At 37.3% G+C, this 21,006-nt stretch overlaps 1 protein-coding gene across 3 annotated transcripts in view; it reads left to right on the forward strand.

The window, feature by feature from the left end:
- TES (testin LIM domain protein) overlaps positions 1–19,821 on the forward strand; it is a 46,983-nt gene extending 27,162 nt beyond the window's left edge. For all 3 annotated transcript variants that reach the window (XM_021699425.1, XM_021699426.1, XM_021699427.1), the window contains exons 3-7: positions 9,244–9,496; positions 10,628–10,960; positions 12,443–12,658; positions 13,078–13,236; positions 18,523–19,821. In XM_021699425.1, coding sequence (XP_021555100.1) covers positions 9,244–9,496; positions 10,628–10,960; positions 12,443–12,658; positions 13,078–13,236; positions 18,523–18,711 — 1,150 coding nt within the window. In that variant the 3' untranslated portion in view covers positions 18,712–19,821. The remainder of the gene's footprint in view (positions 1–9,243; positions 9,497–10,627; positions 10,961–12,442; positions 12,659–13,077; positions 13,237–18,522) is intronic.
- The last annotated feature ends 1,185 nt before the right edge of the window (positions 19,822–21,006 follow it).

A 21,006-nucleotide genomic window follows, 5' to 3' on the forward strand; every position in this document is an offset into this window, starting at 1 on the left:
CTACATCTTACCATCATGAAACAAAAAGTCCGTCCTATTCTTGAAGTCTCAGTTCAAGCATTACCTCTGAGAACTCTTCCTTACTCCCTGTCTTAGCTCAGGCTCCCATAGCAAAATCCCATAGACTGGATGGCTGAAACAACAGAGACATATTGTCTTCTAGTTTTGGAGGCTGGAAATGCAAGAAGTTCAGTATCCGAGCATGGTTGGGTTCTGGTGAGAAACCTCTTCCTGCTCTGCAGACGGCCACCTTCTCTCTGTGTCCTCACATGTTCTCAGTGCATGTATATGGAGAGAGAGAGATCTCTCTCTCCCTCTTCTTATAAAGCCACCAGTCCTATCATATTAGGGCCTTACTCTTATGACCTCATTTAACTTTACCTCCCCAAAGCTCTGTCTACACATACAGTCACACTAGGGGTTAGGGCTTCAACATACGAATTGGGGGGGAGGCACAATTCAGTCCTTGGCACCCTCTTCCCTGCTTCTACACACCCCCAAGGAAAGTAAGGGGTCATTTTTGGCCTGAGCACCTTGTACGCTTGTAGGAAGCCAGGAAATAAATCCTCAGACCTCACTATTCTTCTTCACTTGGATTTCCTGCTGGCACCTTCCATTGCTAGGGACAAGGTAGCCCAAAGCTGCAGTCTTTACAGGTCAGCCTCCTAGAGCACGGTTCAGGGTACTGTGCAGAAGGGTGCAGAATGGATCTGGAGAGTGAATGAAAGAGATCCAGCAGGCATGATTGCCTGTTCAAGGTGTGTTACAACAGCTGTGAAAAAACTAAAAATGAATTCTTAGACTTATGGAAGTTTAGAGTAGAACTTGGAACTTAGCTAGTCAGACCTCATTTTTTAGATCAAAGACCTAAAACCCAAAGGAAGTTAAAATGACTTGTTTGAGCCTATTAGATATTAATAAGAAATATAATTTATGAAATTGCCTGTGGCGCACACCAATAAGCACTTATAATGATTTTCTATTGCTGCATAACAAAATTACTACAAATTTAGCAGGTTAAAACAACACTTAGTAATGGATTCCATTTATGCTTTAGGCCAGAAATCAAGGCAGGCTTAGCTGGATTCTCTGCTTAGGATTTCAAAAGGCTGAAATCAGGTTTTGGCCAGGTTGGGCTCTAATCTGAAAACTGGGGTTAGAATTTGCTTCTAGACTCATTCGTGATGTTGGTAGAATTCATTTCCTTCATTTCCTATGGTTGTAGGTTGTCCCTGTTTCTTTGCCAGCTGTCAGTCAGGGACTGTTCCCAGCTTCTAGAAGCCACCCACATTCCTTGGCACAGGGCCACCTCTGCCTTCAAAGTCACTAACAGTGCTTAGAATCCTTTCTATGCCTTAAATCTCTCCGGCTTCCTCTTCTGCGCCAGCCAGAGAAAATTTGTTTTTAAAGGGCTCATGTGATTAGATTTGGCACACCTGGATAACCTCCCTTTGTCATATGTAGTAACATAATCATGAGGGTGACACCAGAGGGTGCAGGTCAAAGGGGCCATCTTAGAATTCTGCTTACCACAACACTTTATGTCCCTGATTGTAACTAATCTTCATAATACCCTTTGAGGTAAGTGATAGTATTCCATTTTATATATGAAAAATCAAAGGTTTAGGGAAATGAAATGACTTACCAGAGGCATGGCTTATAGATGGCAGAGCTCAAATTTGGACCCAAAGCTTGCCAAAACCTTCCTCATCACCACCTTCTACATGGCAGAACAGAAACTAGAACCCATGTTCACGTGCCTCATGATCAGTGAACTTTGGGGGCTGCATCAGGCTGTCTTCTCTACAGTGTGGTGCTTTTGTGACATATACGTCTTTGTGGACAATGATGCTTTAACTGTGAGCTCTGTCTTTCTTCACTGCATCAATAATGACAAGACTAGAGAAAAATAAAAGGTTGAGGATGCCTGATATTTACTAAATAAGAGCTGTTGTCTTCTGGACACACTTCCAAGTAATATCTAGAGCTAACAAATATTTATGAGATATTAAGACACACACCCAAGATTTTGAGTTTATAGTCAATCATTTCATTTTGAAAGTAATATCATTAGGATAATAGTTATTCATCATATAAGTGATAGAATTAGTCTTTTATCTTTGATAAATCCTTCTAATAAGATAGTAGCATTTTGTAAGAAAAGTGTTACTTGAATGTAGCATACATCTGTCCAGAGAATTTCTGATTGGTTTAGGGCTGGCTGAAAACTAAAAATTTCCCACCATAAATGGATTAATCCTTGTGTGGAATCCTGTAACAGAGGCCCACACTTAAGTCCATATAAGTATATCCCTGTTATAAAACGGCAGCTTCCAACCATTTTAAAATATGGTTTGTAGCAGTGCCATGACCATACCTTTAAATCACTGTGAATACGGGCAGTATGTCAAAGCACTCCAGTTGCTACTACTTGCCTTGTAAAAATAATATTTTTTACGAAGAGTGATACAAAAATAATTTCCCTTTGGGCGGGGATGAAAGATAGTCTCTTGACTGCTTTCAGCTTGAAACTGTAAATCTGTTTATTTTTCTGAGACAGTGCTTTTGCTAAATTTTGGTATACCCTCTCCTGGATTTAACTCAAGAAATCCAAAGTTGAAATGTAAAAATGTGAGTGTACAGTTTCGATTTGTTATGCACATTAACCTTGTGTATGTGCTAACACCCTAAACTTTTTTGTACAAAGAACTTTTTAATACAAATAACCCTACTCCCCCATAACTTAGAGCTTCCCAGCCTATCAGATTACATTTGCATCTTTTTTTAGAAGTCATAAAAAAGACCCTTTTAAATAAACTTAATTCTGAATTCACTTCTTTCTTCCCCAATTTTTATTAACATTAACAATTTTGTTAACTTTTATTAACATCCTATGGAGAATTTGAGAAGTGCTCTATAGGAAAGACAGGTTAGAAGATTTAGAGATTTGGCAACTGTGCTAAGTATGGTAACTGACTTATAACTCCCTCAAAAACTGCTATCAAATTGGTATAGCTCATATAAATGTAAACAAGCTGTTTGTCTGCATCTTTCATCAAAAGTTACTGGTGAAGCATCTGAGGAAAGATATTAAACAAACCTTACAAACATAGCCCCAGCACGTGGGTACTATGCTCACCCATGCCATTTTTGTTTTGTTTTAGGTTGGCATAAAATCAATTTTTTTAAAGTTCTTCATTTTCTTAAGAATAGAATCTGGGTTATTTTAGGTTGAAATTAATTATGTAATAAATGTCCTACTCATTCTCATGCCTTTTCTTGGGTACCAAGATAATGATATCCTTTTCTCCCCTGATTCCTCAACAAAATTTTCCTTTCAATAAACTTATTGGCTATCTTCCTAATGACTTTAAAAGTTCTTAAAAGAGGGTGCCTGGGGGGCGCCTGGGTGGCTCAGTTGGTTAAGCGACTGCCTTCAGCTCAGGTCATGATCCTGGAGTCCCGGGATCGAGTCCCGCATCGGGCTCCCTGCTCGGCAGGGAGTCTGCTTCTCCCTCTGACCCTCCCCCCTCTCATGTGCTCTCTCTCTCATTCTCTCTCTCAAATAAATAAATAAATAAAATCTTTAAAAAAAAAAAAAGAGGGTGCCTGGGTGGCTTAGTCAGTTAAGTGTCAGACTCTTGATTTTGGCGCAGGTCATGATCTCGGGGTTGTGAGATCAAGCCCCACACTGGGCTCCACGCTCCGCTCAGTCTGCTGGAGATTCTCTCTCCCTCTATCCCTCCCCTGCTGACGTGTGTTCTCTCTCTCTCTCTCTCTCTCTCAAATAAATACTTAATAAATAAATAAATAAATAAAAGTTCTTAGAAGATATTTGTAAAATATCTGGCACCTGGCCCAGATTTATAGGTTTCTTTCTTGAACGGTGGTTTGTAGCTATCCCTTTTTATTTTAGAAATGGAGCTCTAGGGTAAAGGGTCTCTAAGGGACATGGTCACTCCAGCTGCTTAGTGATGACAACTTGAACTGAAAGAACCATTCCACCCTCTTGAGTCATATTCTTGCCAAGTGTTCTGTTACTGCTTTGCCACCATGCTGCAGCGAGGATGCAGATGAGGTTTATAATGTATCTGTGATTTTAAAAGCTATCATGAATCAGTTCATGGGTTTCCTCACTTAGAAAACTGAAAACTTCTTTTTCCCTCATCAACTGCTGCTATTGGTGTATTGTTTTAACCTGATTTTACCTACTTAATAAAGGTATGTTGGGTGGGGGAAAGGGTGGATGGGGAAATTAGATATTCTCAGAATGTAAATCTTCCAAGAATAGCCAGGACACATAATAAGAAAAAGTAGAGAGATGGCTCTTATATCATTGGTTAATATACCTTTTTATATATAATACTTTCATAGTAAATAGAACTTATTTATTCTACAGCTTATCACAGTGCATGCTTTAGAAACCAGCAGACTTTATTTCACATGCTTTTTTTGTCTTTCAAATTCTAAAATCTAACTCCCCTTATTTTATGGTGCACATGTTGTTCTGGTGTAGAACTGGATAATAAACATTTCCAAAGGAAGTCATATCCTTCATCACATATCCTTGTAACTTTATTACTCCCTTCTTTAGTTAATCACTTTGCTGACTATTCGGATGCATGCCATAGTTCACAGCCATATAAGGATCTATTTATCTATATTAAGAACTAACTTCCCAGCCCTAAAGAACTAAAGTCTCAGGAAGGTCTGATTTTAAACTTGAACCAAAAGCAATGTGATAGTTTTATGGATAATTATATTGTTTTTGTTAACTGAAGAACAAGAATGAAGAACATACTGTAGTAGAATAATATGCTCCTTTCCATGGGATGGGAGTATGAGATAACCAGAAGTAAGAGTCTTTTATAGCTGAACTAGAATATGCAAACTCTTCAGCCCATTCTTACCAAATAAAGATTTCTAACCAATGTGTGCACGAGGAAATTAGTTTGCCTCCCCACCCCCCATATCTCTGACTCTGTCTCTCTCTCTCTCTGGGACTGCACGAGTCAAATCTAGTATTTTTAGTTTGCATACCTTACCTTAAGAAAACAAAACACAAAAATCTGTAATTATTTAATAATTTGTTATTTGGCAAAGAGATTCATTTAAGAATTTTTAGTTGTTTTTTCCTAATTTAGTATTGTAGAGAAATCCAATTTATTAATTTTAAATCCAGAAAACTTACTAAACTCTTACTGATGTTAATACATTTTTATATGATCAGTCATAGCGTCTATGATTAACAGCAGTTTAGTTTCTCCCTTTCTGATGAATCCTTATAACTTCAATTTCTTTGATTTTTCTTACTGCTCTGATTAGTACCCACAGGACTGTGTGAGTGAAGTGATGGCAAGGTTGCTTTCTTGCTAAAATGAATGCACTGAGTATGATGTATGTTGAGTGTGGGTTTTTTTTCCCAGAAACCCTTCCTAAAATTCTGTCTAGTTTCCTTCTGGAGCTAAAACTACTAAGCAAAATGTAGTCAGAAGAGATGTTAAAATGTATTGAAATATATTGAATGCATTTTTTTCCCTGCATCTTATAAGAAGCAAACATTTATTTTATTAGTTTCTGCTATTTTTATTTTCCTTCCATGTTCTTTAGTCTTATTCTCCATTTTTCATAACTTCCTGAGTTGAACTTACTCATATTATTCTCTTGTCCTTCTAACTTGAGCATGTTAGCTATGCCTTTTCTCCTAAGCACCCCCTCAGTTTTGTTCTGCATTTCAAGAAGTAATAGTTTTGTTTTCTTTTTTCCTTAAAATGTTATTTGGTTTCATTTCTGTTGTGATTGTTTGTTTCAATATTGAATTTTTTAGGAGTCTTTCAAAAGTACTTTCTAGTTACTTTTATTAAAATTATGTTCAGTTAGCCAACATATAGTACATTATTAGTTTTTGATGTAGTTTTCAATGATTCATTAGTTGCATATAACACCCAGTGCTCATCACAACACGTGCCCTTCTTAATACCCATCACCTGGCTACCCCCTCCCCCCACCATCCTCCCTTCTGTAACCCTCAGTTTGTTTCCCGGAGTCCATAGTCTCCCATGGTTTGTCTCCCTCCCTGATTTCTTCCTTTTTTGCTGTTGATTTCTAACATAATTATATTCTGTTCAAATAATGTGGTTGATGGTGATTCCTTGGGCATTTCTTGAGACTTGGTCTATCGGTATGTGTTCAGTTTCCTGAAGTGTTTCAAATGTTCACAAAAAGAAGTATTCTTCAATCACTGGATAGGATATTTTTTATGTGTCTGCTTGATCAGGATTATTATTTTTTTTTTTTAAGATTTTATTTATTTATTTGAGACAGAATGAGAGAGAGAGAGCATGAGAGGGAGGAGGGTCAGAGAGAGAAGCAGACTCCCTGCCGAGCAGGGAGCCCGACGTGGGACTCGATCCCGGGACTCCAGGATCATGACCTGAGCCGAAGGCAGTCGCTTAACCAACTGAGCCACCCAGGCGCCCTTGATCAGGATTATTGTGTTATTCAAATCTTTATTTCTAATTTTTTAGTGTTACTATAATGAGTTTGTCTATTTCTTAAAATTCTGTTATTTTTGCTTATATATTTTGAGTAGCTTATTAAGCTATATTAATTTTAGACCTGTTACATCATAGAGGTGATTTTAAACTTCTGTCACTATGTAGTGATTCTCTTTAATACTCAGTAAAGGAAAAAGCATTAAAGTCTAAAGTGTATGATATTAATATAAGTATCTAACTTACTTTTTGTTGGAATTTGCCTGATGTATCTTTTTGCATCCTTATGCTTTCATCCTTTCTTTGTCCTTAAATTTTGAGTGTCTCTTCCAAGTAGCATATAGTTCGATTTTGTTGTATTATTCAGTCTGAAATTCTTTGTCTTTTAACTGGAGCACTGAGTCCATTTATTGGGACTATTGGTATATTTGGATTATGTTAACCATCTTATAATTTGTGCTTTCTACATGTCCTAATCTTCTAAGTTTCTTTATTCTCCTCTTATTGCCTTCTGTTTAATTACTTGCATTTTATATCATCATTCCATTTTCTCTAAGTTTAGAAATTATATGTAATATTTCCTTCTTTAGTTATCTAGTTAGTTTAATATGCATGCTTAACAACGTCTAATGTTAATCTAGATCTTCACTATCTTCCTGAACAATGTAAGGATATTACTATGTTTTTTTTAAATTCTCAGACTCCTCCCTCTAATTTATATGCTTTCATTGCCCTATATTTACTTCCAGCTTATGTTTTTAACACCACAAAGTCTCTCTACTTCTCTGTTTTCCTCGGTCACCTCTTCCAGCTTCTGCTTCTCTGCCAGACTCCTTTCTGAGTCCTCACCTTTTCCCTGTACTCTTGCCCAGGAGATGAAAGTGATCTGTTCAATTTATATGCAAATGTGTCATTCCCTGACTCCCAAATTTATATTTTCTACCAGGCTACAGTTTTTAACACCAGATCTACATATCCTACAATATACTTGATATCTTTACCCTGTTTTGTAGGCATTTCAAACTTCAGTAGTTGAATTTTGGAGAACTTTGATCAGCCTTCCCCCCAACTACCTCAAATCTGTTCTTCTTTTATATTTACTCTCTTAATAAGTTACATTCCTTCTACCAGCTTACTCATCCTGAAAACCTGGGTTCATTTTCTGGCAGTTTGGGCCTTCCCTTTACCATCACTACGTCCACAGCAACCACAAAATTTAGTCAGTTTTACCTTCGAGGAGATCTTAAATCTGTTCTTGTTTTTCCATCTCCACTGTTAAATACTGTAGTTCAAGCTATAACACATGTTACCTAGACCACAAAAATAACCATCCAAAATATAAATTCCATTTTTGAAGTAGTGATCCCTGTTACTTTGCAAACTGGATGCACCATTGACACGTTAATCGGTCTCCCTCCTTCCAATTATGTCTACCCCTAATCCATTCTCATATAATAGGTGGTACAGTTTTGAGAATGATAGATCTAATCATGTTAGTCCACTACCTAAAAGCCTTCAGTGCCTCCTGCTTATTCTTTAACCAAATCCTTTAATGTGTCCTACAAGTCCCTGCATGATCTTATGCCTCCCTCCCTCTCCAACCTTGTCACTCCCCATTTATTTACCTCACTGCAGTCCCACCAGCCCTCTCTGATCATGGGACCTAAGGGCACAAGCTCTTTCCTAAGTCAGGACCACCACACATACTCTTTCTACCCAGTGTTTGGAGGTTTTTCTTCTCTTTCTTTACCCCATCTCAAGTACACGCACACACACTTCATACTTGTTTCATTATCCCTCAGATCTCAACCTAAATGTTAGTTTCTTATGGAGTAATATTTTTATGGAATCCTTTCCTCACCAATTCCAAGTCAAAATTAGGCCCTGTCAAATGACGTATCCTGTACTTTTCTTTACTATCACAAATGCAATTATAGGGTGTATCAATCTAAGTACATTGCTATAAGCTAAGCCAAGTACTATATATAAGCTAAGTACATTGCTAAGCACATGGACGTTTGTGTATGTTGCATGAAAGAATGATTACCTGCTAGGCCAGATTGGGGAAGGGGGACATTTCATTTAGTGGTATCTTTTGTTTCATTGCTCTGAAAGTCCAAAGACTTTCATCTGTCTGGTTTTTTATACATATGAAAGCACATAGTAAGTGGTCACTAAGTGTTTGAAGAAATAAAGGGAAAGGAAAGGAAGAGAAAGGAAACAGGAAATGAGAAAGGAAAGGAAAGGAAATTAGCAAGGGGACAGGAAAGGAAATGAGGAAAGCTGAAGCTGCATCTAGGATTATAGTCCTTGATCAGAAAAGTTATATCAACCTCCGTCTCACTTAGAAAAAACCCAAAACAAAAAACTTAGGTAATGGCTATGAAATGTTACCATGCAATAAAATATGAAACCTCTTGCTGTAATAGTATTTTGGTGATTTTATTTACTTGTTGATTTAAGAAAATGAGGAATACCAGATGAGGTTTTGCTCAGATATGCTCCCTTGAGCATACACTTTTTAATTAAGACCTAAGTTTTTGAAGTCTTATAATGTGAAGGTACATTTTTATGTTTCCTTGCTTAAATTTATGGATAGCTACTTGGAATCCCCCCACGCAATAGCTTGCCTTTCTATACCATTATATGGAATGTGTATAAAAGTATTTTATAAACTATAAATGTATGAGTATGCTTACTTATTTATTAGGTATAATTAGTTATTGTCAACTTATTTCCAAAATTATAGAAAAATATGTCGTAACTGCAAGTGTGGCCAAGAAGAGCATGATGTCCTCTTGAGCAATGAAGAGGATCGAAAAGTGGGAAAACTTTTTGAAGACACCAAATATACCACCCTGATTGCAAAGCTAAAATCAGATGGAATTCCCATGTATAAACGTAATGTTATGATACTGACCAATCCAGTTGCTGCCAAGAAGAATGTCTCCATCAATACAGTTACCTATGAATGGGCTCCTCCTGTCCAGAATCAGGCATTGGTAAATAATAAGGGGAAGGGCAGTCTCTTTGTTAAAGTTCGGGGGCTACTTCTTTAGCGCAGTCCCTTTAGTGACCTAATCAACCTCAAGTCTGTTGTTTTTCTGGGGTTCCTATTACTTTGACTTTCAACTCCTATTGATTTTTGAAAGTAAAATTAGATACCTCATAGAATTTTCCTGACTACTCAGGTATGTTAACCTTTTTCAGGGAATGGTCTGACATTCTTAATACTTACATGAAAAACAGATGTTTTGTATATATCTAGTAACTTCTAGCTTACTCTTGAGAAGATATCTCTTAAGATAGCAAAGAGTATCTGAAAGAATAGAATTTCTACCATTTTTTCTTTTTTTTTTTTTTTAAAGATTTTATTTATTTATTTGACAGAGAGAGACACAGCAAGAGAGGGAACACAAGCAGGGGGAGTGGGAGAGGGAGAAGCAGGCTTCCTGCAGAGCAGGGAGCCCGATGTGGGGCTCGATTGCAGGACCCTGGGATCATGACCTGAACTGAAGGCAGACGCTTAACGACTGAGCCACCCAGGCGCCCCTCTATCATTTTTTCAAAACTCAAAAAATGTTCAACAGTATACTTTACTGTGTAAGGCAAAAAAACAAAAACAAAAAAACAACAAACCCAGTAATTTTGTGTCAAACTCCTTTTACTGTTATAACAACCAAATATGACATTTGGAAGTCTTTTAAGAAGATGAGTTAAGTCATTCAAGTGAATCTTATGATAATGTCTTTTTTTTATAATGATAAAAATGCTGCTGATCCATAGGCCATTCTAAACATTTAAACACGCCTTCTAAAAATTTGTGTTCTCTTGCAATTATATATCTGTGTATATAGCACAGGTAAACATTAGTAACCGAAATCTTCTTATAAACTAAAAACAAAGGTTTAATTTCATGGAGAAAAATGTATTTATTTTTACTGAACTAAATCTGTTTACAGTACCTTTTGTGATGGTGTTAACATCTGAAGATATTTATATTTTAAAGACTGTTACAAATGGATAAAACCCCCTTCTTTCTTAAATAATTTACTTCCGATGTGTGCTATGAAATATTGCTTGTCTGATGGCCAAGGCATCTCCCGGTTAACGCTGGTCTCCCTGGGGCCCAGGCCAGGCGGTACATGCAGATGCTGCCCACGGAGAAGCAGCCGGTGGCAGGCTCAGAGGGGGCGCAGTACCGAAAGAAACAGTTGGCAAAGCAGCTCCCCGCACACGACCAGGACCCTTGCAAGTGCCATGAGTTGTCCCCCAAGGAGGTGAAGGAGATGGAACAGTTTGTGAAGAAATACAAGAGCGAAGCTCTGGGAGTAGGAGATGTCAGACTTCCCCGTGAGATAGATGCTCAAGGCCCCAACTGGATGTACAGCCCTAGTGGGGATAGAAGCACCACAGCAGCCATGGGGGCCACGGAGGACAAATCGGCCGAGCACAGAACTCCGTATGTAAGTACAGAGCTCCTGGCGTTGGCCCCGTTGGTCTATTTTTACAGGTTCTTTCCCATTCTTTGAACATTTGGTGGGGGGGGGCGGCATTCCTGTGTTTCCAAAAGGAGTAAGTGAAGGAAATAAATTAAAATTCAGTCGAGGTTTATTTTAGCGAATCATGTTTGTGACCTCTATCTAAAGCTGAGCTTTCTGATTATCTGTTGCCAAGGATAATTGTGAGTTTTATGTATACATGGTAGTTAGCATGGGTGTCATGCTGGAATACAACATGCTCCTCTAGAATCTGCTTCTAAACATAATTTTGGTGTTAATTGTTTATTTCTTCCCATAAACAAGAATAACGTATGCTTAGGTTAATTCAGTTTTGCTTATGAGAACATGCCTAAAATTCATAATTCAAATTTATGTGGATATACAGTTGACCCTGAAAAACATGGGTTTGAACTATGCAGGTCCACTTACACACAGATTTTTTTTTTTATCAATACAGTATAGTACTGTAAATGTATTTTCTCTTTCATATGATTTTTTTTTTAAGATTTTATTTATTTATTTGACAGAGAGAGAGAGAGCGAGAGCAGGAACACAAGCAGGGGGAGTGGGAGAGGGAGAAGCAGGCTTCCCGCTGAGCAGGGAGCCCGATGTGGGGCTCAATCCCAGGACCCTGGGATCATGACCTGAGCTGAAGGCAGATGCGTAACGACTGAGCCACCCAGGTGCCCCCCGTATGATTTTCTTAATAATAATTTCTTTTTTTTAGCTTACTTTATTCTAAGAATTCAGTACATAATATAACATACAAAATATGTGTGAATCAACTATGTTATTAGTAAGGCTTCAGATCAATAGTAGACAATTAGTTAAGTTTTGAGAAGGTCAAAAGTTATATGTAGATTTTTGATTGCATATGGGGTCAGCACCCCTAACCCCTGTGTTGTTCAAGGGTCAACTATATAGTCAATCTTATTTTTTAAAAAATCTCCCTTAGAGAGGGAAATTGAAGTCTTTTTTTATACCTTGAAAGTAAAAGAGAATTGTGATACAGATGAACAAAACATAAGGGCTAAACTTAGTGTAATATAGTTCTCGTAGATACAATTAGCACGTTAACCAATAAGGCTTAGTCCTTTAAAAAAAAAAAAAAAGAGAAAAGGTACTAATAAGCTCTAAGGTAACATTTTGAGAGAACCACTTAAAAATTATGGTGAAAATTATTGTTGCCCTTTTTCTGTAAGAGACTTGATTCAGGAAACAGTGCTCCGTTACCAGCAGGGCACAAGAATTAGGTTTGAAGAGCCTGGAGAAAGCCTAGAAATTCCATTTCCCGGAAGTACTGACATCTTATCGTCTCCGTGGATGAATTACTAATTTTAGTAGGAATTCTTTCTCTTGGAAGTTGTTTCTGAATTCCTACGACACTAATGATGAGAAATGCCAGTCTTAACAATGACATATTGTTTTGGACGGCTTCCCTTTCAGTCCTGCTACTGCTGCAAACAGAGTATGAAGGAGGGTGACCCAGCCATCTACGCTGAAAGGGCCGGCTATGATAAACTGTGGCACCCAGCTTGTTTCGTCTGCAGTACCTGCCACGAACTCCTGGTCGACATGATTTATTTCTGGAAGAATGGGAAGCTGTACTGTGGCAGACATTACTGTGACAGTGAGAAACCACGATGTGCTGGCTGCGATGAGGTATGTTGTCCGCGGCTCCCGCAGGCAGGCTCCTTCTGGTGTCCCCATAGAGTCCGTCCCCTGACCATCCGCACCAGGCTGTCCTGGCAGAAAGCCCACATGAATTCACCAAGCATCAGTCTCTTTCTTTACATGCAGAGGAGTTGAGTGGGAAAACAACTTTTAACTTCAGTCATTCGGAGAGTGTCCGTGTTAACTGTGTTGACAATGCAAGACTGTCTGGGAACACAGAAGAGTGATTTGGACTAAACTAAATAATAACCTGAGTTTAAACATTAGGCTATTTTCAGACTGAGCCCAGGAAAGTGGGTTGATTTTACTTATGGATCTAAATCCCTTATTGGTCTACAGAACCTGGCTTTGTCATCTATAGCAAAAAGGAAAATACATGATTCCTCTTATTTTTGCCCTCTTCCCAGTTGATATTCAGCAATGAGTACACCCAGGCAGAAAACCAAAACTGGCATTTGAAACACTTCTGCTGCTTTGACTGTGACAACATCCTAGCTGGGGAAATATACGTGATGGTCAATGACAAGCCCGTGTGCAAGCCCTGCTATGTGAAGAATCATGCTGTGGTAAGAAGCATCCTGGGGTATGGTTGCTTGACCTGCTGCAGGACTTGACACTCTGCCTTTATTTAAGCCAATGAGAAACAGAAAGGACTATGCTTAAGTAGGAAACCTGCGATTCCTGCCATAGGGTGTTAAAATCCAGGTAACTCAAAAACAGTAATATGCATTGACTGTGAGCCACCTCAAGATTTCTATCTGTACAGTTTACACTATAGATTAGAAGTGCTACTTAGTCATCAAATCCCCACTAAAAAAAAGTTTTTTAATGGGAATGAGATTGGTTCTCATCGTACAGATCACGGTCCATTTACATTAAGATTTTTTAGGAGCTGTTTGCATTCTTTAGCTGTTTGAGTGTTTATGGTTTCTGTTCATGTTCCTAGAGCCCCCCACTGTGGCTTCATTTTTTTTTTTTTAAAACCTGGAGATTGTACAATGCCTGTTTCTTAAACCTTCATTGAATTGATTGACTATAACAAAATTTGACCTGTGTATTTAGATTTATTTGTATCAGCCAAACATTCAAATATTTAATGTGAGAGTATATTTTTTTCTTGGCTCTACCCTGCTTACACAGAGCTGCTATTGCATAATGGCCAAGAGATAAGCAATTTAGATAAAGGATAGATAAAGAAAGTTGACCATATATAGTCAAGTTCTTAATCCAAGGGATATTAAAATGATAGACATTTACTTCTTTATAAGCAGGAAAATATGTACTAAAGTTCCCCAGAGCTATCACGTAAAGCAGGCTCCTGGCTAAGGAATACAGTGACGTGTTTATATCGTTCTAGGGGTGTGGTACTATGCGAATAAGGTAACAAGGTTTGATGCCAGTGCCAGTTTTCAACCTTTCTCCATTCCCTGGGTATAATTCGTCATTTTCTATCAATTCTGCCTCATCCATAAATCTCAGATCCTCACAGTTACAACTATACTCTACTTCAGACCTTTATTTTTTATCATTTGGATTATTGTAGTGCCCTCAAATTTGGTCTCCCCACTTCCATTCTTCATCTTGTCCAAAGCCACCTTCCATAATGATGGAAGATAAATCTTCCTGAAATGCAAACCTAATCATTAAGACTTTGCTTAACAGATCCAGCCCCTTCTTGCCTGTTCTACTAGTTACCCAACCCAAATCATATTCAACAAGTTACTCATTTTCTAGTTTATGCACCATTCTTGGTCTTCTACTCACACTAACTCCTTTGTCTCATGCACCCATTCTCCGTTTCACCTGACCGTGTATGTTCCCCTAGACTGTATGTTCCCCCAGACTCAGTTGGAGGCAAGCTTTTTTAGAATACCTTTCTTGATTTTTTTTTTCCCCCCAAGTTCCACCCCTTTTTCTCTGGCTAGGATGCCTCTCTGTGCTCCCATGGGGCACATCTGTGTGTAATTAATACCACCCCTCTGTCTCCTCCCCTAGACTATAAGCAGCTGGTGGATAGAGCTTGCCTTTTTATTTCCATGCCCTCAGTGTCTGCCCTTAGGAAATGTTCAAGTGACTTTTTTGTCTTCTAATATTTCTCATTTGCTTTGGGATCAACATGGGCCTCCTTATACCTGGGAAAAGGATAATGAATCACCATGTGACCTAGTACATAATTTAGTTAAAAACCGCTTCTCTAAATATTATTGCTACAGTTTCTTTAAAGGTAGATGGTTATCATAATGTGTATTTTATTGTAGGGTTGTGTGACCTTGGTCTCAAGGAGTAGGATGCAAATTCCATGCAGGCAGGGAATTTTGTCTGTTTTGTTTTCTATTTCTAACACTAGAACAGCACAGTAGATACTCAATAAATACTGAATAAAGCTTTAAGCAAATGAAGCTGCTTTAGGTAACTGTTACAAGCTTCTCTTCATTACATTGTAACTAACCAATAGAGAGGAATAACCAGAAATATTATTAAAACACAGAAAATTTATAAATTATTTAGCTTTATAATGTGGCATGATTTCTTTTAGAAAGTTTACTTTCCCAGTAAGGTGTACTATTGCCCTTTGTATAAAATTAAAATGAACAACTCTCTCCATTGCCTGCACAAACCAGCTAATGGCAGAAAGAGCTATCCATGCCACATACTAAATGATGTAAAATTTTGAAGATTGTCTAGTTCAGGGTTATCAATCTGCTTAGATCTTTTAATCTTCAAACAAATTGTTTGTAGACCTGAAGGCAAGAACTCAAAACAGGGAATTTCTGTGGGGGAAAAAAATAACTTAGAAAGAGGATAGTGGGAAATACACTTAGTTTGTCTCTGAATGGTCTCTGGAATTCTGGTCTCAAATGCCCACCCCCCTGAGTTCACATCTCTGAGACTTCACAGGAACCTCCTGCCAGAGAGCTCATTACAATAAGTGTTGTTAATTTTTTCACACTCTGTATACAAATAAACTAAAAGAAGTAGGAAAAACTGAAGGAAATCAGAACGAATTGAAATATTAGAAGTTTAAGAACCCAGAAAAAATCAAATGCCAGGCAGAAAGTGGTAAAGCACATCATGTCCCAGACCCTCAATGAGGCCTAGGCAACTTTCAGATTTATAAAGAATTAGGGGCAGTAAGTTTTAGCTGGGACTATATGTCAGACTTTGGGATGAATGACAAATTACTAGCAAAACTAAATTATATAAAACCACAAACCCTAAATTCCTATACCATTCAGGGTGTTCATTAGTTTCTTTTTTTTTAACCTAAGCAACTTCTTTAATTTTACATATAATTGAATAGTAGTTATCTCTTTTTTAAAACACAAAAATATGAGTTTCAAAAGATATAAAAAGATCCACAAGTATTGTTAGAGGGCCGAGATAAACAAGATAGGTCATGGTCGAAAAGCATGGTCTAAAAGCAATTTAAAAAAAAAAAAATGTGAAATGCTTCCATTTTATACAAAAAAGTTTAAAACATTGAAAAATTAATATGAAACAGAAAACTGGAAAGGACAACATTCTAAATACAAATCTACAAAATATGAATATATGCAAAAGCAATTGCTTGCATGATACAGCTACAAAGTAAGAGCACATTTGTAATTAAAACACCCATTTTTGTTGTATTCAGAAATAATGGTGCATTCATCATGGAAAGAGAATATCTCCCTTGCTTCTCAGGAAACACTAGGTAGACATAACATGGGAATTAAGCAGCTATAATCTCTGTAATTAGAAGCCATGTAGCTCTAAAAAGTATGGAAAGTTGGGGTGCCTGGGTGGCTCAGTAGGTTAAGTGTCCAACTCTTGATTTCGGCTCAGGTCATGATCTCAGGGTCGTGAGATTGAGCCCACCTCGGCCTCGGCTCTGCGCTGGGCATGGAGCCTACTCAATATTCTCTCTCTCTCCCTCTCCCTCTCTCTTTCTCTCTCTCTCTCATAAATAAAATCTAAAAAAGAAAAAAAAAGCATAGAAAGTATGTTGTATGTTTGAAGTAGATATTTGTAACAAGGCCGCACTTCACACTTCACATCCTAAACCAGTTTCCCCACTGAAGAGCAGCCACATTTTAAGGTCTTTTCAAGTAGGGATGCTCAGGCTGAATGACCTATCCAGGTCAATTTGTTGCTTTATCTACTTGTTATTAAATACTTAAAAACTTCAGATAGTCACATTCATTCAGAATATGCACAAACAAGAAGACCTGTGGACTGTCTAGTGTTTTAGAAGTCTTGATAGGGTAGTTTTGTTTTTTGCTAAAATATTGAGGATTATTCATTTATTTTCTTTATATACCTGCTCAGCTAAAGAAGAAAATCATGTGTGTTTGTGGATGTGTGTGTGTGCCGTATACTTATTTGTACGTAACATACACTGAATTCCACAGAGAATAAAGTATTAATGTTTTACAATATTAGATTATACATAAATTATGACTTAGAACAGAAGCCAATTAACTACAAGTTATATTTTTAGTGCAAACTAATTATTCTCAAACACTGTCAGTATTTTTGAGTCCTTAATTATTTTGAACATGATTTTCATTTCATACTGTCTAGAAATTAGTGATGTTAATAATCTCATGTGTCAGAGGTAAGACTAGTAAAATTACTACTTCAAAGCTTTAATGAGTGAGGAAAAATCTTTTTGAAGACTATTTTTTAAGAGCAATATTAGGTTTACGACAAAATTGAGAGGAAGACACAGCAATTTCCCATATAACCCCTACACTTACACATATATAACCTCACTCACCTGAATGCTACATTTTTTACCAAAGATTAATCTACATCCACATATCATAATCACCCGAAGTACATAGTTCACCTCAGGGTTCATTCTTGGTGTTGCATATTCTGTGGGTTTGGACAAAGGTATAGAATGGGCAAATGACATATACCCATCATTATAATATTTTAGAGAATATTTTCACTGCCCTAAATGTCCTCTGTTCTCTACCCATTGCTCTCTCCCACCTCCCTATCCCACCACTGGCAACCACTAATCTTTTTATTTTCTCCATAGTTTTGCCTTTGCCAGAATGTCATATAGTTGGAATCATACAGTATGTTGCTTTTTTAGATTGGCTTCTTTCTCTTAGCAATGTGCATTTAAAGTTCCTCCATGTCTTTTCATGGTTTGATAGCTCCTATCATTTTTTTAGCACTGGTTAATATTCCATTGTCTGGATGTACCACAGTGTATGGATCCCTTTACTAGCTGACGGATATCTTGGTTGCTTCCAAATTTTGGCAGTTATGAATAAGGATTCTCTGAATAACAATGTGCAAGTTTTTGTGGGCATAAGTTTTCAGCTCCTTTAGGTAAATACCAAGGAGCACAATTTTGGATTATATGATGAAAGTATGTTTAGTTTTCTAAGAAACTGCTAAACGGTCTCCCAAAGTGGCTATACATTTTGCATTCCCACCAATAATGAATGAGAGTTCCTGTTGTTCCACATCTTCACCAGCATTTGGTATTATAGGAAAAATCATAAAACTTCTTTATAATTACTAAAATAGAATACACTGGAATGAAACTGCTTTGAAACTTGCCATCCAAGACTTTCTGCTTCAAACACCATGGGGATATCCTGTAAGCACCAAATCACCTGTTCGGTCTTCACCTGTTATTTCTCATAGTGCTCAGCCTATAGACGCCCATTAACAGTGGTTGCCTAAAAGGATTAAGTGGAAGGTCACTCTCAGTTACATATTTTTGAGGTGGCCATTCTCAGTTTAATTTACCATCTGAAAGAAAGGTATTGTTTGTTCTAACATGAAAATATTACCATCACAGTTTGATCTCTCATCCTCTTCTCTTATTTGTGTAATCTACTTAACAGGTATGTCAAGGATGCCACAATGCCATTGACCCTGAAGTGCAGCGGGTGACCTACAACAATTACAGCTGGCATGCGTCCACAGAGTGCTTTTTGTGTTCGTGCTGCAGCAAGTGTCTCATTGGGCAGAAGTTCATGCCAGTAGAAGGGATGGTTTTCTGTTCAGTGGAGTGTAAGAAGATGATGTCTTAAGAGGAAAGTACCAAGCAATATTGAGCCATAGCTATCCTAAATGGTCTGCATTTCTACTGTAAAATGCAATTTGGAAAAATAAATGGAAAAAAAGAAACTGTAAAGGAAACCAGGAGATTTTGTTCAGTATCTTTCTTTGCTGTTTTTCCTTATCAATTTTTTTCATCTCAATTTTTAAAACCTGCTTTAAGCATTTGATTTTTAAAACAGTAAAGAATTTTATCTTTCCTTAGCTTTCCACATGTAAAATCTTGGAGGTGGAAGCTTGGGTTTAATTAATCTTCATATGCCCATCCCCCTGTGCCAAACAAAAAGTATATATATATATATGAACACTTAAAAATTAGTGTGCTGAAATGGAAAGATGCACACTGCTAGTTCTATATTCTTCTTCCGCTCTTGTGTAAAATGAAAGGAAATTAAACTTGCCCTAATGCCAAGGCTCTGCGTTTATTGCCTTATCTTATTCACTGAACTTTGTAGTGATACTCAGTGAATTCTTTTGACAAAGAAAAGAGAAACGCAGCAGAGTACAGAGAGCTGTTATCATTCTAATGCCTTTGCTCTTTTCTCATTTAGGCAGAGGTAGCTTTATTGCATTTCTCTTTTTTTTTTTTTTTTAACTTGCCTTACCTCACAGCATTCTCTTTGTAAGCTGTTGACCTCTATCTGTGGCCTTAAATACTTTATTGTCACATGTGGCATCCGCTTTTTACTTCTGTAGATGATTTCTGGCTTGGACATAAAAGTAAAGCCATTCATTTATGTTTTCAATCCAAAGAACATGTATACTTTTTGTACCCAAGAAACTATCACTTGTACTGATTGCACTTGCCTACCATGGTTTGGATAGATTTTTTTTTTTTTTTTTTGCATGAACTTATTTTCTAATGGATACTGTCGTATGGTGCTTCTAAACCTGTTCAAGGGTATATATCAAAAGTCTTCTTTGCCTATATACTTCCATCCTTAGATATTTCTAATGTTTATTTTTCCCTATATACTTCCATATATAGCTATGCACTATAAAAATAAAACTGAATGAATGATACGTATATTCAAAATAAAGTCTCTTTCACCTCTGCAATTGTACCTTTATTCTTCATAGCCTTTCCCTTAGAGAACAACAAAAAAATCCCATCTGCAGTTGAGCATTTGTCACAGCAGGGGGCGTTGTCTCCACAGATAAAGCCTCAAACAATAATAAAAGCTGTTTCTGACAAGACAGCTTTTCGTTATGATGAAGGGATACATTTTATGAAACTTTTTTTTTTTGGAGAGAGAGAAGGGGAGAGAGAGAATCTCAAGCAGGCTCCACACTTAACGCAGAGCACCACGCAGGGCTCTATCTCAAGACCCTAAGATCATGACCTGAGCTGAAATCAAGAATCAGATGCTTAACTAACTGAGCCATCCAGTTGCCCCTTTTATGACACTTTTAAATAAATCAAGCAAACAACAAATTTAAGTTGCTGGTTTTTCAATTCATGCAGGAGTTTTGTCTTTCAGAAAAGTGTCATTTTAACTGAAGTTTGGGTAAGCTATATCCTTTTGAGGTGAATCTAACAAATAGCGCTCTTTTACTTAAATTGTTTTTTGGCTTTCTAACAATTTTTTCCATGGCTACTTATTGTGAAAAAGGAAGCAAATGTGGAATAGTAGTGGATTAATTCTTCCTAGTTTAGCAGATCATGAGATTTCTTCTTCTTTTTTTTCAGTCTGAAGTATTCCTGTCATAGTGGGTGTAGTGGTTTTCTATGACACATACTCAGAATAATTTGCTTTGGATTTTTTTTTTTTTCCCAGCTTATGATTATTTGGCTGATAGTGCTTTTCCTAAATTCCGTATCCCATCCCACCCTCACATACTATCACTAACATACAGATAGACACATTTATTCCTTCTGCATTATGCCTTCCGCAGCCATGAAAGTATTTTGAACACATGTCACTTTATCTAAAGAAGTAATCTAATCCTGCATACAGTTTTAAATGCTTATATCACAAATGTCCATCATTGTCTATAAATCACTTTATGCTTGTTCTTTTTACCTTTATCTCAAATGGCAACAAATACATTTTCTGTAGCATTTTTTCCACAAAGTTGAACAAGTTAACTTTCCCAGGCATGGCTAAGTGGGAGTAAATTGAAACAATTCCCCTCTGTATTAACATGGCCACTCTTCACATGTCTCCCTGCACAACCTACATTCCTGGGGCTGAGGTAGAATCAAGCTGTTTGGGGGATGTTAGACGCCTAAGAAAACTGACCAAATCCATCATTCACTACCCAAG

The sequence above is a fragment of the Neomonachus schauinslandi genome, chromosome 12, assembly GCF_002201575.2.
Source record: "Neomonachus schauinslandi chromosome 12, ASM220157v2, whole genome shotgun sequence".
Lineage (NCBI taxonomy): Eukaryota > Metazoa > Chordata > Mammalia > Carnivora > Phocidae > Neomonachus > Neomonachus schauinslandi.